This window comes from Podarcis liolepis, assembly GCF_965112155.1.
Source record: "Podarcis liolepis genome assembly, chromosome: 13".
NCBI lineage: Eukaryota > Metazoa > Chordata > Lepidosauria > Squamata > Lacertidae > Podarcis > Podarcis liolepis.
The window spans coordinates 24,964,583-24,989,484 of NC_139573.1; the positions used below are offsets into that span (position 1 = coordinate 24,964,583).

At 43.9% G+C, this 24,902-nt stretch overlaps 1 protein-coding gene across 2 annotated transcripts; it reads left to right on the plus strand.

The window, feature by feature from the left end:
- Positions 1-1,180: 1,180 nt before the first annotated feature.
- Positions 1,181-24,605, plus strand: SSC5D (scavenger receptor cysteine rich family member with 5 domains). Of its 2 annotated transcripts, none has more exons than XM_083470552.1 (13): positions 1,181-1,462; positions 8,382-8,732; positions 9,998-10,303; positions 11,530-11,844; positions 12,137-12,442; positions 13,816-14,130; positions 16,190-16,495; positions 17,987-18,301; positions 19,230-19,544; positions 21,051-21,380; positions 22,635-22,958; positions 23,050-23,181; positions 23,682-24,605. In XM_083470552.1, exons 1-13 carry the CDS (start codon positions 1,369-1,371, stop codon positions 23,843-23,845), a joined length of 3,573 nt encoding a protein of 1,190 aa, XP_083326678.1. In that variant the 5' UTR covers positions 1,181-1,368; the 3' UTR covers positions 23,846-24,605. The 2 variants fall into 2 exon arrangements, with proteins under 2 accessions (XP_083326678.1, XP_083326679.1); XM_083470553.1 differs by lacking the exon at positions 1,181-1,462 and adding an exon at positions 7,110-7,149.
- Positions 24,606-24,902: the final 297 nt, after the last annotated feature.

A 24,902-nucleotide genomic window follows, 5' to 3' on the forward strand; every position in this document is an offset into this window, starting at 1 on the left:
GAAAATAACATTAAAAATGCATTATATGAGTTGAAATTACTTTACAAAAATGTGTGCATCAATCAGAACAGTATACAAATATGTGTTTATGGGGAGAAATTCACACCAAAAAGCTGAATAGTTTTCATGAGGCTTTAACAACAATAAAAATAGATTACAGGTTGCTGCAGAAATTTGGAGAGCTGAATTTAAGGTTGTAAAAACAAGAAACAGAGAGGTGAAAATAACAGATCCTTCTATCCATGGTCAGAAGGCCTACTGGAGTTGGCAGTCAGCAGGACCAGAGCCAAAAGCCAGTGAGGAGATCCCTTTTGTTGCTCTCCTTCCCTCTCTGTCTGTCTGCCACCACTTCACCTCTTTTCTCCATCCTCTCTCTTCCTAAGCAACCAGCACAGGGAGCGCTTGGCTTCTGAGCAGGTTGCCAAGAAATGGACTTCACTTTCTCAGTGCCCTGCATGGAAATATAGTTAGTTGGTGGTTCCCCACACTTTCCCTAGAAAACCCCACTGGTTCTCCTAAGTTTCAAAGACAGCACAACTTGTAGTGGAGATGACTGAAAGTTATTGAGTGAATGAATGGGTGGGTAAGAAACATAGGAAGCATCTTGGTCCATTGGTCCATCCAGCTCAGTATTAACTACAGTAACTGGCAGAAGTTCTCCAGGGTTTCAGACACAGGCCTTTCCCACCCTAATCTGAAGATGCTACAGCTTGATCCTTGGATCTTCTGCATACAAAGCAAATGATCTTCCACCTCTGAGCTGTAGTCGTAATATGGTGCAATACTAACTGAATAAGGACTATTGCAACTCCTCATACTCTGGATATTGCTACATATTGATGTTGGGCAATGCTAGTGTTTAAGCTTTCTTCAAACCTGCAAGCTTCCCTCATTCCTCAAAGTATGGCACGTGTTATGTCCTAGAGGGAGATAGGCACCCTTCAGATGCTCAGAGGCACTTGTGTTATTCCTTCACATATTCCATAAAGGATCCCTGACACTAGTAACGGGGCTGAGACTTGACTCAAACAAAGCCCCAAGGATACACTCAGGATTCAGCTATAAAGACCCTTGGAGAAAATACTGAAGCCTTGAGAGAAATTAGCCATTTGAGGGAACCGAAAGTTGTTTCACAATGTCAAAAATGGTAAAAACAGCAGTGTCAGCTGTCAGCCAAGTTACACTGGATTATGCTCCTCCCTCTCAGTTTCCACCAGCCCCTTCCGAGCATTTTGCCTCCCAACCTTTGCCCGTGGCATTGACCTGTGTGCGTATCTCATCAGGACAAGCTGCAGCCCAAATGTTCAGGATCTGAGCACTCCATTCAAGTGAGAAACCTCCTCTCACCTAGTTGAGTCCCTAGGACCTATGGCTGCCTGCACTCTCCCCTTTTGGGGGAACTCTCTAGGAAGATGGCTGGGACAGGTGGCGATGGTCCTTATTCTCTTGGTATCTCTTTGGGGTGAGTTGAGCCTTGTCGTCTCTTTTAAGTTGCATATTAGCAAATGGGTGCCTGCAACTCTTTCTCTCACTGCTGTTGTTCCACCATCAGTGCCTACAAAATCCCACTGCTTGGCTGTTAAAGATCTCACTAGATCAGCAGTGGCTAGAAAATATTTGCAAGGGGAATGATGACCCACTGGACTAATTCTGGTGGACCATATGGTGCCTGCTGGTTGCTGGAGCTCTTGGAAAGAAAGATGAAGTAGGTAGCTTTTTGTCTGATCCAGCAAACCTGATAGGGTGAGAAATTGGATTGTGGTCTACTTTTGCCTGGTCTGGTGTCTGATAGTTATAGGGGTTCTTGCAAAGAATGCTTGACTTGATAAATGAAACTTTTTTTTGGTACTTAAGCACAAATCAATACTCTGGATTCAGGAGTACTTAGTTATACCCTACTATTAATAGATCCTGAGTATATAATCTGGCTTTTTGCAATGCATTGGTAGACTGCAAAGGCTCAATCATCACAATATATAAAAAAACCACTTAAGTCAGCCCTCTCCAGGTTTAGTCTTGATCTTATTTCAGGATAAGTGAAAAACAAACTGATGGGTATCTGAGCATGTGCAGTGTGTTCTCATCACTAATTAACTTTCTCTCCTGTAGGATTCAGATAGAGCCTTCATTAAGTGCTGCTGCTAGAAACTGAAAACTAGGACATGTTCATTTTATCTCCAGTTGTTATAGAAAGGGAGACTGTAGATTAATATGAGGAAAAGTAACTTGTGTGTTCCTTCTTAACTGGGGGAAGAGGGAGAGGTAGACCAAATACGCTAGCCATGTAAGTCGTTCATAGGGTGGCTATATGTCCTTACATGCCTTTTCCCCAGGCACATTATGAAAGCAGCAAAATAACCAGACTGTACAGCGGTGATGGCATAAAATCAGGCTAATTCTTTATTGACAGCAGCAGTCAAGGCAAGGGTTGGCATGGCATCGGGTCCCAGGATGAGTTCATCATTCCACAACCCCCATGTTGATGGAATGGATCCGCTGGTTTTGGATCGCTCCAAACCTGTACAATGGGAGTCGTCAAGTGTTGAACCTTGCCGTAGTGCAAGTCAAGCAAGCAAATTCTCACTGGGGGACTAGGGTTTAGATTCCAATACCGAACCCATGCTTAGGTTTGCCATGGTCAATTCTCCCCTCAGGCCCCTTATGGGAGTCCCCATACAATGTTGATCCTGACCAATGCCATTTTTGCCCTCATACAAACAACGTTCTTCCACATAACAAAGAAAAAACATAATTTCACTGATGGAAAAGTGGGGGGGGGGGCCAACCAAGTGCCAATCAGTTTGAGAGAGAAAAGTTCCTTTCCGGCCCTGTCAACAAGTGACTCAGAATTGCTCAGTGAAGGCTGTAACCTGAGGGTGGGCAGATGGGAAGCTCTCAAAGCAAAATGGCTGTGAGCTCCAGCGGAAGCAGCCTTATATATGCTTTCCCCTCCCCTCTTCAGCAAGGGCTCATGGGACAGCTTTTTCCCATGAGCCCATTACACAGAGAAGATACTGGGCAAAACCTTGCCCAATGGAGTATATAATGGGTGAGATTTTCTACCTCACTTACCCCACAAATGCAAAGTCTTAAATGGATTTAGCCTCTCCTCAGACCAACCATCTGTGTCTGGTCAAGCATTCTGACAAAGCGATGTTCCAGACATTGGTGAACTATGTCTCACATGGTAAAGCATCAGAAGACTTTCAGTAATGGGCTATAACAAATCTGTCGGCCACTAGTGACATTTAGACTGGGTTTCCGGGACACTTGCTGGGATAGAAAAAGGAACACCAGACAATCAAAATGGAATCAGATCAGGCCACAACTTTATTGACTACAGATGAAAAGGCTTAGCATAGGCAATGGGTAACCATTTACTTCTGGCCAGCCTGCTGGAAATGACATCAAGGGTCAACTCAGCAGTGGGGATTCCTATGACTTACATCAAATAGTGGGATCCCTACAGGGGAGCACCGTGGCCCAAGCCCCGATCTGGACATATGGACAAAAGCAACTGCTTCCCAGATCCCTTTAACGGGGTAGCCTTGTTCAAGTGGGGGAGGTAGAAGCTACAACCTCCCCTCCATCCAAGACTAAGATCGCCCAATGCCTAAACCACCAAAGTTGTGATGATTGCTATGAGACAGGCAAAACCCTTCAGACCAGTGCAAATTTGTCTAATGGGCGAATTCCAACCCAGCCCTGAATACAGCGGGAGGGAGGGTTTTTTAAAAAACAAAACAATTTGGAGGACAGGGCTACCCAGGAACTATGTTGAGAAATCCAAACTTAAAGGTACAAATCCAGATCCTCCAGAGGAAGAGGTTCTCAGGGCCAGAAACAATTGTACACCTGTAGCTGCTTTCTAAAAGGGAGTGGAAGGCTCCAGGGGACAGCGCTGGTGTAGAGAAGCGCAATCAACACTTGTTGGAGCTCACCATTGCACTAAAGCTTTCTGGGTTTGCGACTAGTGTACTAATAATGTTAGCAGGGTTTCAGAGCAAGGTCTCTCATAGATCAAATCAGCCAGTGAGCTATGCTCATCTTTTTCTAGTTTTGCACTGCATGAGAAAGTGTCCTTTGTCCAGAGGTTATGAAATCTGAGGCTTGCTCAATGTTTCAGAGAACCATCTATTTTGTTTGAAAAAGAACAATGCTGATAGTGCAAAGTTTTTTGAGATGTTGCTGGATTTGTTTGTCTTTTTTTAAAAAAATAGTCATAGGAACACAAATGCAAGTTGGTAAGAAGTATTTCTACTTTGGTCAGTAAGCTTATAAACCAATCTTGCTTACCACAAGGAAATTAGGAAATTCAATGTGCAGAGAGATTCCTAAGGAACTCAGTTTATTTCCAAGCCTTTGGAATAATTAATTTGATTGTTCATTATTCTAATTTGATGTCTATCCACATGTTGCTATCTCATTTAGAGAGCTGTCCTTTGTTCTGTTGAAGCATAGCTGAGGGGCCGTAGGACACTGTGGACTTGCCTTGCCACTTGCCTTGACAGAGGCCTTCTCAGGGTGGTGGAGGAAAGCTCTCTTGGTGCTTTTCTATGCATGTAGAACCAGAAATGGGAGCAGGACAGAAGAGGCCATGATTCTGCCTTATCTTTCTCCAGACTGGCCCCAGGCCGATTGTGAAAAGATGCCAGACCTAGAGCCATTGTTGTGAAATCCCTCCAATTGTCATCAGTGGGAGGAATTTTTGAGAATGGATGGAAAATAGCAGAAAAGGCTGCCTCCTGCCACACCACCTGACCTAGCTGGTATGAGCCATTACAACTCTGGATGTTGTGGTGGTCCTGTAGTAATTTTTCCCCCAACCAGGAAGCTGGTTGGATTGCTCTGCCCATTGATCAACTTATTTTTTTGGGGGGGGGGGCTGATTTTCCTTATTTGCATTTTTTTCCCCCAAGATGTCTGTATTTTGCCAATATTTATCCATAACATCCTTATATTTGTCATCTTTCAATATTTTAAAGCTAAAGAGAGATTGAAAGATCAAGAAGTAGGCAGACAATTGAAGGAAAAAACTCAACCAAAGAGTAAATCACAGTTGACTACCACCCCATGACTTTGCAGATTTTTTGCAGTTTCGACTATATATATATATATATATATGTGTGTGTGTGATTGGCAGAGGCACATATTGGCTAAAACCCATTACAGTACAGTGGTACCTCGGTTTTTGAATGTCTCCATTGACGAATGTTTCAGAATTCGAATGCCATAAACCCGGAAGTAAATGCTTCAGTTTTCGAGCACTTTTAGAAGTCGAACGTGCCACACGTCTTCCATATTGAGTTTTCCATTAAAAAATGCTTCCGGAAGTAAATGCTTTGGTTTTTTACCATTTTGGAACTCAAACGGTCTTCTAGAACAGATAACATCCAAAAACCGAGGTACCACTGCAAGCCAAGGCAGCCTGAGGGAAGCCTGCCCTAACCACTGCTAGGAGGCAAGCTGAGGAGAGGACAGAAATTTAAGAGGGAAGGTGGTTCCACCACCACACATGGAAAGGGGCTAGGCAGACAGAAATTCACCTGTGAGGGGTGAGAGCAAGTGAGCAGGTGGGTGAGCTGAGGCAGCCTCTGGGGAACCTGCTGTGGCTGTTGCTGCCTTGGGAGCTAAGATGAAGGTAGGGTCAGAAAGGCTGAAGGGGATGGCTGGTGTCCACAACAGGAAGGGGGCTAGGCAGGCAGCAATTCTCTTGGATAAAAATACCTCTGCTGCACAGAAACTGCTTCCCAAGATGGGCCTCACCTGTTCCACCCCCCCCATAACACTTCAATTATATATCATATTTTATATACACTTGTGTTTGTGTGTGTGCAAATTGGACTTCAGAATAGAAGCAAAGGTGTGTGTGAGAGAGAGATAAGTTGTCTGTGTGCATACGTGTGTGTGTGTGTGTGTGTGTGTGTGTGTGTGAGAGAGAGAGAGAGAGAGAGAGAGATGCAAATGTATGGATGTGTGCCTGGGGTGGGGGAATACACGTTCAGTGTGTATTTGTGAAGGAGAGAAGGGAAGGTGGGTGTTCATGCATGTTTGTCTGAGAAGGAGGAAGAAATGTGGGGTGTGTGTGTCTGTGTGTGTGTGTGTGTGTGTGTGTGTGTGTGTGTGTGTGTAAGAGAGCTAGAAAGTTAAGGGGAAGTAGTGTACTAAGACAGAATTCCTTGAATACAGGAAGGAAAGTGTACCATGTTAGACTGGCACAATGTGGTCAAATGATTCATGATAGCAGGGAGCAGGGGGGAAGTGGGGTGTACCAAGGTTACAAAATCACAGTGGGAAGGGCTAGTGGGTCTGTACCAAATGGGAATTTCGGGGTGGGGTCCCAAGTAGGGAAATAAGAAGTGGTATACCAATTGTGAATCACCCAGTAAGGGAGGAAGGGAAAGAGGAAAAGGGAGAGAGGGAGAGAGAGAGAGAGAGAGGAGGAGGAGGAGGAGGTGGTGGAAGAGGAAATGTAGTGTACAAAGGATATCAGGCATGGAGTAGTGGAAAAAACAGTGCGGTAGGGAAAATCATGCTGCACGTGTTCAGAGGAGCATCTTAAGCAAAATCACATACAAAATGTTTGTGTATTATGAGAAATTTGCACTGAAATGCTGGTGAAATTACACGACTTTGTTGTTGTTGTTTTAAAAAAATCAGTGTGAGATGGAAAAGTGGAGGAGTCAATTTAAGATTAGAAAAATGAGAAAGAGGGAGTAACTGAAATTGACAATTTGCCTATCCCTACTGGAAAAGTAGATAATGGCATAGTGTGGACAAATGCCAAATGTTTGTGTTCTGTGCTTTGGAAACGAATACTGTGACCTCTGCTGATGTCAGAGTGGAACTGTCAAAGTTCGGAGCCTTGTGCTGTTAATATGTTGCAAGCCTCTTTAGCAGCAACTGCTTGTTGACAGTTTATCAACGGGGGTGGGGGCAGAGTGAGAAACACAGGACAGTTAACTGTCAATTGGAAGAAATGGTCAGTTGATGAGGGACATGGGAAGTGAAAATAAGAGAAAACTGAGTTGGATATCTGAAGCCTGAGTATTAAGCTATTCCTCCCTGGTGCCAAAACATCATCATCATCATTAATTATTATTATGAAAAAAAATATTGTTACAATACCATCCTTTAATATACAGATGTGTATGTTCTTATTATCCTAATATACATATAATTATCAACAACTCAGTATATTCTGTGTAAACTCAATCTAAATGTCATTGTATTTATCCAAAGAAAGTCTGTGTCCATAAGCTGTCAATATATGAATTGTGCAAAAACTTCACTTTGTTGGTGAAGGTCAGCTAAAGTCAGCTAAGTTAAGGGGGGAGGCAGGGCTGCATTCAGACCATTTCATTTTCCTGATGTTTACTTGCCTAATAATTTTCATGTAATGTGCAATCTTCCACATGATATAAAAGCTGCTTCTGCAAACCCAGCGGAAGTTCTATGTGTTGGGAAATTTCTATTCCGCTGTGTTATTGTTATTGCTTTTGGACTCTCTCGCGAGAAGACAGAGACTCAACGTGTTTCTTTGTCCTGATTTATGATTAATAAATACGTGGTTGTAGTATGCTTCCACAAGCCTCACGCCTATTCTGTGTGCACAGCTTGCTCTGCTAATATAGTGTGTCCTGGCTTTGAAGCCTGGGTCACTGGTTTACTTCGGAGCAGAAGCCAATGGGTCTTCACAGCGGGACGGCTGGAAGGAGACGACCCAGCTGGGGCTAGCCAGCTGGCCTTGTGACCCTCTGCATGCCGACACTATGTTCATTGCTTCCAGGAAAAAAAAATATTTTGCAAGCCTGTTCACCCCCAAAAAATCATGGGATGAAAATTGGGGCCGTATTCTGAGCACACAGTTCTTTCCCACCGTTTTCAAGGGTGAATTGCAGAGAAACAGAAGCACACATGTGTCACATGCCACCCACTGGTGAGAATGAAATTTAGTGCAACATGGTATAGCGATCAAAAAGACATCGTTCCACAATGCAACAGGAAATGCAGTGTAAAAAGAATGTTGTAGAATGGGACAGAAACACTAGCATTATAACCTCAGGTCTGAATGCTGAGAGACAGACAGACAGAGAAGCTCAGCTAGCTTAAAAGAAAGAGAGATATAAACAATAAAATCAATAAAATAAAATCATTGCTATTCATCTCATTGCGTAGTAACACTCCAGCCAACTGCTCGCTACTGCTACGACACCTTATTTATTTTGCAGCAGTGGGAAAGGTGTAACTAACTGAAGGAAAATGTATTTTGGAGCACAATCTGGATCATTTGACTGGGAAATTAAAATTAAAGTAAAAGTTAAAGTCAATTTAAAATTAATTAAAATGGCTAATCCACTTTCTGAAACTTGTGTACCTAGGTGGTGGAGCTTGGAGTTCACCTCCTGAAGAACCAGCCCAAGCTGAGATCAGGTTGGTGAATGGTTCGAGTCGCTGCAGTGGGAGAGTTGAGGTGCTCCATAATGGAGAGTGGGGCACTGTTTGTGATGACAGCTGGGGCATCGAGGAAGCCAGAGTAGTATGTCGGCAACTGGGCTGTGCAGCTGCAATATCAGCCCACCGTGAAGCATATTTTGGAAGAGGAGTTGGTCGCATCTGGCTAGATGAACTCAGATGCACAGGGACAGAATCAGGCCTCAGCCAATGCCCAGCAAGGGCTTGGGGAGACAATGACTGCCATCATGGAGAAGATGCTGGCGTTCTTTGCTCAGGTAGGTTATTCAGCAAGGTAAACACATGTCCTTGATCAGATGTGCATCCCTACATGCCCATGGAGGTGTGAATTTCAAAATTTGTGTTCTAGAGTCACAGCACATCATGGGGATGTTGCAGTGAAATTTAGGATAGCAATCAAATGCAGAGTCCAGTCTGGGTAAAAAAGTAGAATTGCATTTATTGTTACAAAATCAAGATGCGGTTAATGAGTGTGATTAAAAAGAAAGCTGCCTGAGACCTTTCTCATTATGCAGCCATAGGGATAGGATGCATGGTCTGTATGCCCCTGAGCACAGGCACCATCTTTGATTTAAACCATGTATTTTGTAATCTAGATGTCTATTTTGCCTTGAATCAAGTCTGCAGATTTATGTAAGTAAACAATAGTTTTATATTGTTACATTACAGACTTCTGTGTTGCTATTTTATTTATATAGGGATAAATAAAGGGGAAGCTCCAGTCTCCCAAAGGCATCCTGGATAATTTTAGAAAGCTGCACAGCTTTGTCCCAAGTTTCCATGTTAATGCTGCAAAGGGTGGCATATATTTTTTAACTCTGCTAAACCAGATGCTAATCTTACTCGAGTAAGAGGAAGAATAATAAATAAATCATATATCCTAACCTACCTTCCAAATCCATCCCAACACATGAAGCCATTGACTCCACCCCACCCCCTTAGTCATAAGGTGGTGAGGATGGTTACCTTTTTTGCCTTCAAAATGTAAATAGAGCTGGAGGAGGAAGTCGAAGGTGTGACACACTTTCCCACTTCCTCTTTCTGCTCTATGTGCTTTTCAAGGCTCAGATTAATTCTAATGAGTCTTATTTTTACCCAGACCCCTTGGACAGTGAGGTGTGCATGCATCCTCTCTCTCTCTCTAACTCTTATGGGAGGGCTCTGATCTGGGGAGGGTGGAAAAAAGTGAGGGGCGGGGAGTCGCACTCACAGCATTCATTCAATATAACACATTTGCCATGGACCTAGAAAGGTTGATAACCATTGAGTTACTTCATGGAGGAGATACGTCAGTCAGGGATGATTAAAAATGGCAGATAGAAACCAAACAACAGTGTCCACTAGTGATGCTTTGTCTCTGGGAACTCTGGGAACACACCAAAGAAAATGGATTCCATCAATACTCCATGTTCAACATGCACAAGGAATCTGATGGGCTACTGACAAGGGTGAAATACTGAAAGGATCATTGGTTTTGCTGAGAAGGTGAATTATTATGTTTTTCCCTTTTCTCTCTAAACAGAGGTGAGACTGGCAGGTGGTTCGTCTCCATGTACTGGCAGGGTCGAGTTGCTTCATAACCAAAGATGGGGAACAGTGTGTGACAATGGATGGGACTTAGCTGATGCCCATGTTGTGTGCCGGGAAGTGGGCTGTGGAGCTGCTCTAAAAGCAACTCTTGCAGCTAAATTTGGACAGGGATCTGGCCCCATCTGGATGGATCAAGTGAATTGCACAGGGGATGAAGACAGTCTAAGGAAATGTCCGCCAAAAACGTTGACAGAACACAGCTGTGCCCATAGCAAGGATGCTGGTGTGGAGTGTGAAGGTAATAATCTATGGATTTGTACAACTAAGGAACTATGAAAATTTAAAATAATAATCACATACTCTGTCCCCGAGCCTGGAGAATATATATTTCAGCTACTCATTTAACCATGGGAAAGTAGTGCCTAGTCTAGAACTAGCAGCCAAATGACATATAACCTTAACAGCATCAGGAACCCAAACTGGAGTGAGACCATAATATGGGTTGTGGTAGGAGAGCTTTAATACTCAGATGTTTGAGGCCTCTGTGCTATGAATTGCTTAGTTTGGGCCAAGTACTCTTTGGTGAAAGAACCCCAACAGAGATGTAACATGGCAAAACATGTAACAAAATAAAGCATGGAAATATAGGCTGTAAAACCTTTAAAAATGTGCCCCTCCAAGTAAGCTCCAAAGATGACCTGCTTGAAAGCTTCTTCCAAAGTTTCCTACTAATCCTATCATAGAAAAACATGTTTTTAAAGCTATGAATTGGTTTACTTACAAACCTTCCTTAGGTCACACTTATGTGCTTTTCCATACAGCAGTCAGATGGGTTGCACAGGCAGTAAAATGTAGCTTGGTTACAAAATGGTAAAAGCTCCTAAACTATTGGCATAGGGAAATGCTAATTTTGGACTCCATTCTGGTCTGAAACAAAAGAGGCTGGTGAAAGCCATGCGGCTAAGCTGGAGCAATCAGCTCATATGTCCTCACACACCAAAAAGGTAGACTGAAGGAAACAAAGACTTAATTGTCCATTTTATCCCAAGGTGAGGGGAAGTGACATAGCTAAGTCTGGCTTTAACTTCTTTGTGCATTAATTAGACTTAAGCATTTGGTTAAATGAGGCTGGTTATTCCACACTCATTACAGGCTTGCTCCTCAAATCTAAATGGGTACCAGAATGAAGGGCAAAGGGTGGCTGGCCTGTCTTCATTAGCTTTTTACACTTGCTGATTCCAGGAAATTAGTTTCTAGTATATCACTTAATTCACACAGTTAATTAACACCCCAAGCATTGATTAAATGCCAACATATACTAGATCCAGGAATTTAGGGAAATACAGCACTCACAAACTCTGGCACCCACAGACTCATAACACTGTGAATATCTGTAGGCATCCCAGAGAATCAAAATAAGACTGTGGTGTAGCAGAGGACAGAGAATTGGTGGAAACAGTTATGCATGAAACTAACTCAAAAAAAATATTGTCCATTATTTCTCAATGTTTTCCTCATTCTCAGAACCCCCTGAGCTCAGACTGATAAATGGCCCCAATCACTGTTCTGGGAGAGTTGAGATCCTGCACGATAAACTCTGGGGGACCATATGTGATGACGATTGGGACCTTGATGACGCTGCAGTCGTGTGTAGTTATCTTGGCTGTGGAACTCCTATATCAGCCCCACGAGGTTCTCGTTTTGGAGCAGGAACTGGTCCCATTTGGCTGGATGGCGTTAACTGCACAGGGTCAGAGACTGCCATCAGCAAATGCCAAGCAAAAGACTGGGGAGTACATGATTGCACCCATACAGAAGATGCCGGTGTTGTATGCGCAGGTAAGGCACACTTTCCCCCAATCAGAAATGAAGCAAAGAGCATGGGAGGATATTATTGTTCAACTATTTTGTATTAGTGGATAATCCTCGCCAATAAGAGTCCAACAAGTCTGTACTTCAAAGAATGGAATCATAGATTGGGGAGGGGTCTCTTGTAAGTCATCTAATCCAAACCTATGCCCACTTCCCCCCGCCCCAAGGTGTTTCAGTGATATTATCCACCTATTCTTGCTCAAGGAATTCTCTGCTGGATTACTTTTTTGGGGTTTAAACTCTTTTTTTGTCCCATCAGAGCTTCGCCTAGTGGACGGCACAAGTCGCTGCTCAGGGCGGGTCGAGGTGTATCACAACAAGCAGTGGGGAACAATTTGTGGTTCTGATTGGGATTTGAATGATGCCCACGTCGTGTGCAGGGAACTGGACTGTGGACAACCTGTAACAGTGGCAGACAACGCACGGTTTGGCCAAGGATCTGGTACTATCTGGCTAGACAGAGTTAACTGCACAGGAAAAGAAGCAGCTCTGAGTGAATGCCAAAAAAGACCCTGGGGAGAGCATACCTGTGACCACAGCAGGGATGCAAGTGTGGAGTGCTCAGGTAATTTTGTACTATGTGATGTAGTTCAAATCCATTCTTCATTACAGTCAGGTATTCTACCAAGGTAAATTATCTAGATGAAAGCTCTGAAGGAAGTAGGTTGTGGCCTAAAAAGATGGCAGAAGTGTTTGGCAATCACCCTGAAAGATAATGCAAGTATTTAAAATAGTGCCAGTTCCACCAAAAGCAATTGCAAACTTCAGCTTCTTTTCACCTCCCTACCAGCCAGTGGCAAGGACTAGCTAGACTGAAACTTCCATAATTTTGATTATTTATACACCGCCTATCTGGCTGGGTTACTCATTCACTCTGGGTAGCTTCCAACACCTATAAAAACATAATAAAATATCAAACATTAAAAGATTCCTGATGCAGGGCTGCCTTCAAATGTCTTCTATATGTTGTGTAGTTCTTTATCTCCTTAACATCTGATGGAGGGTGCTACACATGGTGGGCGCCACTACCGAGAAGGCCCTGTATTCCCTGTAATTTCACTTATCGCAGTGAGGGAACTACCAGAAAGCCCTCGGAGCTGAATATCAGTGTCCAGGCTGAACGATGTGGGTGGAGATGCTCCTTTGGGTACACAAGGCCAAAGCCGCTTAGGGCTTTAAAGGTCAGCACCAACACTTTGAATTGTGCTCAGAAACGTACTGGGAGCCAGCGTAGATATATAATGATGGTGCTAGGAAAGCCTTCCACAAGACTTTCAGGTCTTGTGGAGCATGTTGCAAACAGCTTTGCCAAGGTCTTCACAAAGTCCAACAATCAGCTGATTGTCAGGTCTTGCAAAGGAAAGACCCTTGCAAAGCCCTCTGCAAGTCCCAGCGATTAGCTGATTGTTGGTGATTTTCCCATCTGTCAAACTTAGACTGCAGTGGATGGGGGAGATAATGAGCTGGGAAACCAACCAGATACAAGTCCTTTTTGCTAACAGCTGATAGAGCATCTGCAGTGAACAGAATGTTTCATAGTCACATGGAGAAGGGTCACAATGATGATATAACAGCTTGCCTAAGGCTACCACTTAGCTACTACACATAAGTCTGAGGAAAATCAGCCAATCTTTTCCAGTTGAGCCTAGACACCAGCTGTTTGAACCACTATTTGTCGTTTTGGAGACAATAGGGTATCAGATTTCCAGAAGCCAACCTGCCAGGCCAAAGACACAGTTGTAAAGGAGAGAGCCTCTTGGTCACAGTCACCAAGATGACCAGACCCATGTACTGCACCTGCATTGCTTTCACAATGATCAGTTACACACTTGAGTAACCTCAGTATTACTGAATGCATTGCCACAAATGGGAACAAAGGCAAGGGACGCTGGAGAACTGGAAAGTGGAAAAAAATAACCATTCCTTTGATTGTTTCAGACCCCCATGAGATCAGACTGGTGAATGGTACAAGTCGCTGTGTTGGGAGAGTTGAGGTGCTCCACAACCAGCAGTGGGGGACAGTGTGCGATGATGGCTGGGATCTGAACAGTGCCCAAGTCGTGTGCAAGGAACTTGACTGCGGAGTAGCCTTGGGGGCTCCCCGAGGAGCTCAGTTTGGAAGAGGTGAAGGCAACATCTGGCTGGATGATGTCAAATGTAAAGGGACAGAAGCTGCCCTCAGAGACTGCCGCCTCAAAGCCTGGGGAGAACATAATTGCAATCATGGAGAAGATGCTGGTGCTGTGTGCTCAGGTAATGGGAGACCACTAGGGAGTGCCATACTATGGCCTTAGAAAGTGGCTAAAAGTTAAACGAGCTGTTTTGTCAACAGTGGGTTTCTCCAGAGCTCTACTACTGATAATACTTATAGAAGAAGAACAATCTTCAATGGATCTTTCTCCCGTTCTTCTTTCTTCTTTCTTCTATCTTCTTTCTTCTTTCTTCTTTCTTCTTTCTTCTTTCTTCTTTCTTCTTTCCTTCCTTCCTTTCCACATCCCTCATTAGATAGGCTCAACAGGACACCTTGCTAATTTCATCCACCCCTTTAAACTTTGTTTTTGTTTTTATTTTGTTTTTATTTTTGTTTTTGTTTTTGATATTTTTTGTTTTTGTTTTTGTTTTTGTTTTTGTTATTTTTATTTTTGTCTCTTTGTTTTTATTTTTATGGATACATACACAATTTGTTTTCTGAGCACATGTTCCACAGAAGAAGTTCACAACATAAGTAAACAAGCTTGCTATTTCAGCACTCCAGAAACCAGCTAACTTTTTCTTCATGCTTCTTTGTTCCCTGTTTTATATTCAACAACTACACAGGAAGTTGTCCAGTTTCCAAACAAGGAAGAGGAGCACTCTGTCTGAGACATAACCAAATGATACATTAAAATTAGGGATGGATAATCCTTTTTCTCTCAGGGCCATATTCTCATGGGAGTAACTTGCCAGGGTCTGCATGCAGCAGTGGGTAGAACCAAAATGGGCCAGGTTTCACAACATTGTAGGGCTGCATAACTGTCCTTCTCTCCCTCCCCTCTCTCCCCTCTTCTCTCTCTCTCCCTCTGTGCCACCCCATATCTATGGGCTGAGTTAAATTAGGCCAAGAACCACAAGTTCCCCACCCCTGCAATAAATGCACAGTCAGATTTCTTTAAAAGAGAGGAGTAATAGAACCAGCTGTGGAAGGCCGGTCCAGATTAGGACTGTCTGGGGGGTTTTCAATTCTTTCCTCCATTGTGTTTTCCTTACGGAAATTCCCTCCCCATAGATGGTACTTAACCCCTGTAAAACTCGCAAAGATTTATCATAAGAGTGAAAATCTATGTTGGAAATGTAAAGAAAAAGAAGGTACTTTTTATCATATGTGGTGGACTTGTCCCAAGGTGAAAGACTTCTGGGAAAAGATTTATAATGAATTGGAAAAAATGTTGAAATATACATTTATTAAGAAACCAGAGGCCTTTCTTCTTGGAATAATAGGTTTGGAATTGCCCCCAAAAGATGTTAGATTGTTTTTGTATGCCACAACTGCTGCTAAAATTTTGTTGGCCAAAAATTGGAAATTACAAGAAGTACCAACAGTGGAGGAATGGCAGATGAAGATGATGGACGTTTTGGAGCTAACCAACCTGACCGGAAGAGTCCGCGACCAGAAGGAGGAGGAGTATCAAGAGGAATGGAAGAAATTTAAAGACTATTTAGTTAAATATGTTAAGATAACTTAAATAGAATTGCTTATGAGTATCAAATCGGCCTAGGATTTAAATATGTGATGTTGTAGAATATTATGGATAAAAGTTAAAATGAAAAGAAAGAAAGTTGTTAATTGGACCAAGTAAATTTTATGTAAAATTAGTTTTGGAAAACTGCTACAATGATTTATATGGAAACTCAGTCAGGGGGAGTCGAGGAAGTCATCTAACAATGTTAACAAAAGTGGCATTTCTACAGTTAGGATATATGTTTGTTTGTTTGTTTATGTTTTCTTTTTATGTTTGATGATATGTTTGTTTTAAATCTGGAAAATTAATTTTAAAAAATTGGGGGGGGGAGAAAATTCCCTCCCCACTCTCAATTTGATATTCACCTTGGGAGGATGTAAATGGCCATTTCTGAGGCAAACATCAGCATTCGTTGAGGGAAATGGCATGGGGAACAGCTTCTCCTCATGGGAAGAGAAATGACTTGATGTATTCATGCCCTTTGTGAGATGAGGCGCAGCCTCTTTAGCTATTAGACATAAGATGTTCAAGAACCTTGCCAATAATGTCTTGTCTTAATGAGTGGCGTCCTTCAATGTTTTATTTCCCATCAGAACTCAGGCTGGTGAATGGCTCAAGTCGTTGCTCAGGAAGAGTGGAGATCTTCCACAATCATCAGTGGGGCACTGTGTGTGATGATCGCTGGGGCCTTAAGCAGGCTGAGGTCATCTGCAAAGAGTTGGGCTGTGGCGTTGCTTTGAAAGCTCGTACAAAAGCTGCATTTGGACGAGGAACAGGGCCCATCTGGTTGGATGATGTGAACTGTCAAGGAACAGAAACAGCCCTCAGTCAGTGCCCAGCAAGCGCTTGGGGGATCAATAACTGCAATCATGGAGAAGATGCTGGTGTTGAGTGTGCAGGTAAATTATATTCCATGCTTAATGGTTTGGAACATACATGTTCCTATTACATAAACCTGCGTCCCTCTTGCATGAAACTTTGGAGACCTTGCACTGCAGGCCATTGTCTTCCAATCTCGGGTTGGCTGGGATGCAGGACCAAGTCTTCTTCTTTGCCTAGACTATGTATAGTGGAGAAGGAATAGCAGGGGAACATGGCTCTAGCACTTTAGAGCAGGAGCAATGAGCACCAGGGAAACTGAAATACTTTCTTTGATCTGGCGACTGAATGATAACTAAGCTTTCAAGTTTTACAATGGTTTGTACTGTATTTGCATAGAGGAAGACTGAAAATGAGGTAAATAAGCAAAGGGTACTTTTTTCGCTTTGAAGAAATTTGTCCTTCATGCTGCCTGTTTAAATGGTAATCCTTCTTTGCAAGATTTTTTGCATTTCTAATTTAAAGCTAAAAGTTGTTAAAACTGAACTCATTTTACAAGTTGAACCTATGTAATTAGAAGTGAGCATTACTGAGTTCAAGGGAGCCTATTTGTAGGTAGCTATACATAGGAGTGACATCATGTCATATGGGAAATCAGGGATGTGATTCCAAATTTCCCCAGCCGAATTCCAGCTCAACTGCTACACCATCCACTGCCAGCTTCCTATTTTATGACCGTCTGCTGACTCTCATAAGCTGGGTGTTGTGCTATGTACTGCTGATCTATCTCCCTCTTAAGTTTGAGAAATTCCCCAAAAGGCTTTTGCAGGAGATAATCAGCAGGGACAGGAAAGGAGAATACTGTGAACAACATCTGTGCTTAAATAACTCCACTGGTCACCAATATGTCACCAGGCCACATTTAAGGTCTTGTTGTTAGTATAGAAAGCCCAGAACCAACTGGGATTAGTTTACCTCTGGGAGCATCTTGCCTTGTATATCCCAGATACTTCAATCCTTAGAAGAGGTACTCATAGCAGTGTCATAAGTTCTCAAGGTTCATCTTATGTCTACTAAGAGCAGGGTCTTTAGTGTGAAGGCACCAGTCCTTTGAAATGTGCTTCCAGTGAACATCAGGTAAGCTCCTATAGTTTTGGCATTTAGGAATCTGCTTAAAACCCATCTGTTCACCCAAGCTCTCCTTGAGGTGTGATCAGCCATGTTGATGCATCAGTTCTGCTCTACTGATGGGTAATGTGTTTTGTACTTATCTAAAATGTACTTTTATATTACTTTCATTAATGCTGTTTACCACCTTGATGTTTTCCCTTCCCCCTAATGTGGGCAGCATAGAAATTTTGCAAATAAATAAAAAGAAATGTATTTATTGGCAAACACAGTTTTGGCAAAACCTTAATTTGTCAAAGTAATGGATAGCACTGGCCTCAGTCCAGATGAGATTAGGTATAACCAATGCTAGCATGAGTAAAAATGAAACATCATCTTTCTTGGGAGTCTTCTTGAAATATCTGTGGCTTTGTGTTTCCATGTTATAACTTTTACCATTCCAGATCCGGTGGAGCTAAGGCTGGTCAATGGCAGCCATCGGTGTTCTGGTAGGGTGGAAGTGTTTCATCTCAACCAATATGGAACTGTGTGTGATGACAGCTGGGACCTAAATGAAGCCGTCGTTGTGTGTAGGTACCTTGATTGTGGATCAGCCATAGCTGCCCCCCGTGGAGCTCAATTTGGGCGAGGAGTCGATCCCATCTGGTTGGATGATGTCGAATGTACAGGAACGGAAGCTTCTCTCACTGCTTGCAAGGCCAAGCCTTTGGGAACCAATGACTGCAACCACGGAGAAGATGCTGGTGTTGTATGTTCAGGTAATCTGCTCTGGTGCAATAAAGGTAAAGGGACCCCTGACCATTAGGTCCAGTCGTGGCCGACTCTGGGGTTGTGGTGCTCATCTCGCTTTATTGGCCGAGGGAGCCAGCGTACAGCTTCCGGGTCATGTGGCCAGCATGACTAAGCCACTTCTGGCGAACCAGAGCAGCACACGGAAACGCCGTTTACCTTCCCGCCAGAGCGGTTCCTATTTATCTACTTGCACTTTTGACGTGCTTTTGAACTGCTAGCTTGGCAGGAGCAGGGACCGAGCAATGGGAGCTCACCCCGTTGCGGGGATTCGAACTGCCGACCTTCTGATCTGCAAGTCCTAGGCAGTGTCCCTATGCTCTGGTGCAATATCCTACACAAAAAGGAGGCAGTGACAAGGCAAGCGGGTCATTCCTAGCCCCATAAATCCTCTCAAGGATTCTTGATCTTCACAGCAATCCCTGATTTGAGCCATTCTTTTAAAACACCAAACGTCTGTCCTACATCTTCCTTACAAAGTCTCCTTCTGGTGATGGTGGCTCCTTGCTTGAGACAGGGAGATTATTTTTGCATGCCACCCTTTGTTTCACAAACAAGAGGTATTTGATTGCATGTTTCAATTACACATACCAGCAGCAAAGTACTAAAACTGGTCCGAGCTCATAGTGGCAGCAGAGTAATGCAGTTTGTCATCTACAAAGTGAAACAGGATCAACTGACAAGTCTGTTATTTGTTTCCCCTACAATCTGAAGCTGACTGCATGTTCATGATGGGGAGCCATCATCAGATCCTGCTGATTTCTGCCAGCTGTTTAGGTCAGCCAGGATGAAAAGGGAAAGAATTCATCCAAGTCCAAGTGACATTGGTTTTTTTAAGAGCCACTTGGAGTTGTTCTCTGTGGAGTTAATCATTTGACCCTCCCGTTTTATTCTTAGATGATCTCAGACTAGTAAATGGCACAAATCGCTGCAGTGGGAGAATCGAGTTCCGGCCGCCCCACAGTGATCAGTGGGGAACTGTTTGTGACCGTACGTGGGATTTGCAAGATGCTGAAGTCATCTGCAGGCAACTGGGCTGTGGAAAGGCTTCAGCAGCCCCACGCGGAGCTCATTTCGGACGTGGATCAGGATCCATCTGGCTGGATAATGTGAACTGTAAAGGCACAGAAGATGCCATCCAAGAGTGCAGCTCAAATACCCAGGGGAACAATAACTGTAATCATGACCAAGATGCAGGAGTTGTTTGTTCAGGTAACCTGCTATGGCCACCTTGTTGTTTCCAGAATGGGAGTTGGGAATGACATGCCCAGGGATGGGGTGAAGTGATGGGAAAAAATTCTCTGTTGGATGTGATGGAAGAGCAGAGGGACTATTAGCACAAGGCATTTTGACTTCCTTCCCCACCCCCATTTGTGTTGTATCGAAGTTCTTAAAATTCTTGTCAGTGTCTCTCAAGGACACCAGCTCCTGGGGGCTGAGGTACTTTGCCCTCCCCCCATCATTTTTTTAGGGGGTGCCCCCCCTCAATATTCAGAGGACCCTACATGCAATGCCAGGACACACAACATTAGGACGCCACATTGCTTGGGAACATTTTTCAGCCTGAGAGGCACAATCCCTTCTGCATAGATTAGTTTCTACACACACCTCACTATTCTTCCTCTATCTAGGCAAGCAAGAACTCAAAGACATGCTGCAGTCAGGCAAAAACAGTGAGGGGTGTGGCCTGGTAGGGCTGTATTATGACATCCTGAGGCCCTACTATATGCCAAGTTTAAGACACCACATAGCATTATCAAAAATGTGTGTTAGTCTAACAGAAGGGACAATGGAAACAGTCCTTTCTATTTGGGGCTTCTCTGGGAGGAAGCACAGCTTATAAATTTAACAAAATGAACAATTAGGCTTTATATTTGCATATACTGGTACATAGATGAGGATGCAGGTAAAAACTAGCAATCAAACTAAAATATAGATCTTGCAACAAGCCTGATGTAGTCTGCATTTGACCTGAACCAGAGGTCACCTGCCACTGGTGCTGTTTGACAACTTATGGACAGTTGGCCTAATGAAATTTCCATATAAATTAATAGTTGCTGCAACTGCTTTGCAGCACCTAAACCTGTGGACAGCATGGATTTATAAACACAGTATAGAAAATGACAAATAACTGAGTAGCCATTAAGTATATTTTTGTTATGTCAGTATAATGTCTGTTTCAGAGCCTGTTTTATTTTTTAACCAATTGTGTAAAAAGTGAAATTTAACGCAGACACCCCTTCATATTTGGAGGGATGAGCAGAGGCCCAAAATAATAACTTATTTAGTTTGTGCATAAATCTGGCACTGTGGCCTGGGGATAATTCTGAGGCTCAGAAAGATTTGGAGACTTCTGGTCTTGCAGGGAGAATGTCACAAAAAGACATGTGCTAAGATGTGGAGTGAAAGGTGCACAATTTCAGCTTGCCTAAGGTCAGACAGCAGACTTGGGACAGCAGCCATGTTTTTCCATCTCCTGCTTTGAAATTGCTTTCATTGAGCTTCTTGCTTTCCTTGTTTTTTCCTTGGTCATGAGATCCTTGGTGTTCCCAGTTGAAGCGATGGGCCTGCATTTCCTGTATTTTAATTTTCAGAGCTTGGCAGTTGATGCAGATAAACTCTTATGCTCACAGTCCCCCATCCCTTATGTGGATGGGGAACCTTCCAGTCACATCTTTACACCTGCACTGATTTTTGTTCATATTGGGTTCTCTATAGAGTCATCCACCATCAATGTGATTAACATCAGGCTAGAAGATGGCCCAAACTCCTGTTCTGGGAGAGTTGAAGTCATGCACCAGCAGCAGTGGGGAACTGTGTGTGATGATGGATGGGGCCTTCCGGATGCTAGTGTTGTGTGTAAGCAGCTGGGATGCGGCATTGCTTTGGAAGCCCTACACGGGGCACACTTTGGACGAGGCCCTGGCCCCGTCTGGCTGGATGATGTGAATTGTACAGGCACGGAAACATCCCTGAGAGACTGCCGGGGACGTTCCGTAGGAGAACACGACTGTGATCACTCAGAGGATGCTAGCGTGGTGTGTTCAGGTAACTCTTTCGGGGCATATAGAACACATATAAATCCTTAACTTGGAATGAATCTCCAACTTTTAAAAAACAAAAACAGCTTCAGAAAGCTGCGATTGTGAGAAAAAATATTATCATTTAGTTTGTTGCACTATTTGTAAAAGTATCTCCATACTGCCATATCATGAAATATCATGGCGGTGTGCAAACGATTAAATATAAAACAGGAGGAGGAAATTCTGTAGTGACCAATGCAACATTTGTAAGCTTCTTTACATATCTCATATTTTGGCTAATATTATTCAAACTCCAATTAGCATTCAACTTTTTCTGTTAACTGGACTGATCTTCCCCAGTGGCGTAGTGTGGGGGGTGCCAGGGGTGCCGGCCGCACCGGGCGCAACATCTGGGGGGGCACGAGTCCAGAGGGCCCAGCCCCGTCGTGCCCCCGGCCCGCCCCTATTGTCAGAGTGGCCGGCCAGCCTCCGCCTGCTCCTACCTTGCCCACCCGAGGACTGCTGCAGCGCCCGCCCCCGTGGCCACTGACCCCCGCCTCGCCCATTGGCTTGCCTCCCTCGGCCCCGCCTCTCTCCGATGGCCGGGGGTGTCCTGCTCGGCGCCGGCGCCTTTTTTCAGGAGGTAGGGAGGCTGGACGGGGAGGTGGGGTCGGAAGCAGGCAGAGAAAGAGGGGAGCTCGTAGCCAAAAGGGCTGCACCGGCCGGCAAAGGGCCGGGGAAAGTTTGGAGGGGAGAAACGCACCGTCATGATTTCCCGGTGGAAGCGGCAGGATTAGGGATGGCGAAGCGTAATTACGCACGAATTTCGCTGGGTGAGAGCTTCGGGGAAATGGGAATCAATTGCAATATGAGAAAGAGAGAGAGAGAGGGACCATCATTCATAGGCATAGATTTGTAGGGTTAGGGGGCGCAAATCCACGGGTTAGAGGGCGCAAATTACTTGCCTTGCCCCGGGTTAGGGGGCGCAAATTACTTGCCTTGCCCCGGGTGCTGACAACCCACGCTACGCCGCTGATCTTCCCTAAAGCATAATCAGTAAGTTTAAATGGTTTTTTTTCTAAAATTGTGTTTAAAAGAAGATATCACCAACATAACAGTTTTGCAAACTCAAATATTTATCTGTAACTTAGACAAATTTTCAAAGTGCTGAAATGGCATTGAAGTGGGTACCAAGGAAGCCTTTCTGGGCAGACTGTTGCACAAAGTGCATCACCTCAGTAGGGAACAACCTGTGTCTTCTTCCTCTTTCTTCCTGCAGGTCCTATGCAAGTGCGATTGGCTAATGGCCCCCATTCCTGTGAAGGGCGAGTGGAACTGAATCAAAATGGCACTTGGGTCTCTGTTGGTGACTCTGGATGGGGTCTTAAAGAAGCCAAGGTGATATGTCGGCAACTGGGTTGTGGTGAAGCATTGTCGGCACCGACGGGAAACCAATATGGCAACAGTGTTGGCCCAGCCTTTCTGAATGAAGTGCAATGTACTGGAGAAGAAGCATCAGTCACCGAATGCTATGCCGCCCCCACAGGCCCCCATAAGTGCATCTGCAACTCCTACGCTGGGGCAGTGTGCAAGGGACATGCAGGTACTTCTGTGATCCAGCCTATTCTTAAGGAACACTTTAAGGGGTTTAGGGGAGCAAATCTGACAATTTTTACTCTCTGCTTCTTTCACAGCCTCTTCTACAGCAGCTGCAGTGATCCTGAGTCTCTTGGCTGCTGCTGTGCTCATAGGTGCTGCTGCTGTGCTCTACATGAGGAAAAGGAGAGGAAAATCAATTTGGGTTAACCCTTTAGCTGGAAGAGGAGGTAAGAATGTGCCAACCAATTTTCCAGTCTAGCTCACCTGATTGCCAATCCCAGGGCTAGTCTGCACTGATGTTTTTGCAGAAAGTAACCTGTGCAGTTCCCCCCTGATAACCATCTCCTGCCCTGAATAACTCACCTCTTCCAGGTTTCGTTTCACTTTCAGTGCACAAGTTATAAAATAGTGTTCCTGGAGTGTATCCCAAATGCTACACACAAGAACAAGAATTCCGCATTATATACATATATTTAAATTCAGTACAGTTGTACCTTGGAAGCCAAATGCCTTGGCTCCTGAACAAATTGGCTCCTGAACGACTGAAAGCCGGAAGTGAGTGCTCTGGTTTTCAAACGATTTTCGGAAGCCAAATGTCTGGCTGTAGCTCCTGTGGTTCCAATAAGAAGAGAGCGCAAGGATCTGTTGCTGGAATATAATGGGATTTTGGAGTCTTGAGATCACTAGTCTGGGAGCTCAATCAATTCACTTTTTTGTTTTGTTGCAGAAGCATTTATGGAAAACATCACTGTTGGATCGGATATGGTCAATGGCATTCGAGAGATGTATACCAGGGGAAGAGAGCAAATTGCATCTGAAGGTGACTCTGATGGTGACACCATCCACCTGGTGAAAAATACTTCTGACTCAGCCACAGACGACGCCAACTGAGAGACAAAGAGCAGGCAATGGTTCAGACGCTTGTGAAAGATAAGTTTCATTCTGGAAGATTGGTTCTTCCTTCTGCCATCCCCTTGCAGAAGGACATATCCTTCCCACCAGCTCTTGTGCCATCACCACAAATGTTCAGAGACTTGCTGGGATCCCTAGGAATATTCAGATATCCCAATTTCTGGGAGCAAGGGACATTAGGAAGGGTCAGAAGACAACAAACTAGAAGACCTTAGAAATATCAGTGGTGTCAAAGCTTGGGGGATGGGGAGGTTGTAGAAAGTTTGTTTCAAAACTTTGCCTTTCTTGTCATTAACCTTGCGGTAACCATTATAGCACATACTGATCACATAGTAAATAGTAAGACCCAGGAACTGTGCCTCCTGCTGCTATTCTAACGCATTTGCAGGAATTGTTTCAGTACAATTTTCCTATTGGGAAAGGGGTCAGATTCTGACAAGTGTCTCTACAACATGAAAAGTGAGGTGATACAGTCCTTGCATGAGGACTGTACCACTTTGTTGATCGTACGCCTTAATTGCCATTTCCTCCCACTATCCAAGTGCTAACCAGAACCAACCCTGCTTAGCTTCTGTGTTTTTATGGGGCAGCACAGCCTCAATTTCCTTGCTTTAAAATCTAACCCATAGTAAATTGGCCAGTTGTTCAATGAGGGAAATTGCTCAATTGCATGTGCTGTTCCAGATGAGTTAAATTTTTGGATTTGTCTGTTTATTAAACATTGATACTAGACTTAAAAGTTTGTCTTGTAGCATGACCCTAAGCACACCTACTCAGAAGTAAACTGCAATCAACACAAGCAGGACTGCAGCCTTAACAGGGAAAAGCAAAAATGGGACAATCCGAATTCCTAAGAACCCAGGATGGTTTTGAACATACAGCAATCATTCTTCCAGCTATACCAGGAAGAGGAGCAACTATATTGTGCTCCTATATTGCAGTTAATGTTGACCACTGTAGAGTGTGTTCAGACACTGTTTCAGCAGTGATCATCTAACCAGGAACCCAATTTAGTAGGATGTGGACATGATGCAAT

What these genes read in the sequence shown, in the direction of transcription:
- SSC5D (XM_083470552.1), top strand. Translation starts at nt 1,369, where the DNA reads ATGGCTGCCTGCACTCTCCCCTTTTGGGGGAACTCTCTAGGAAGATGG. An exon ending in TCTCTTGGTATCTCTTTGGG is followed by an intron (nt 1,463 to 8,381) that starts GTGAGTTGAGCC and finishes TTGTGTACCTAG; the next exon opens with GTGGTGGAGCTTGGAGTTCA. An exon ending in TGCTGGTGCTGTGTGCTCAG is followed by an intron (nt 14,131 to 16,189) that starts GTAATGGGAGAC and finishes ATTTCCCATCAG; the next exon opens with AACTCAGGCTGGTGAATGGC.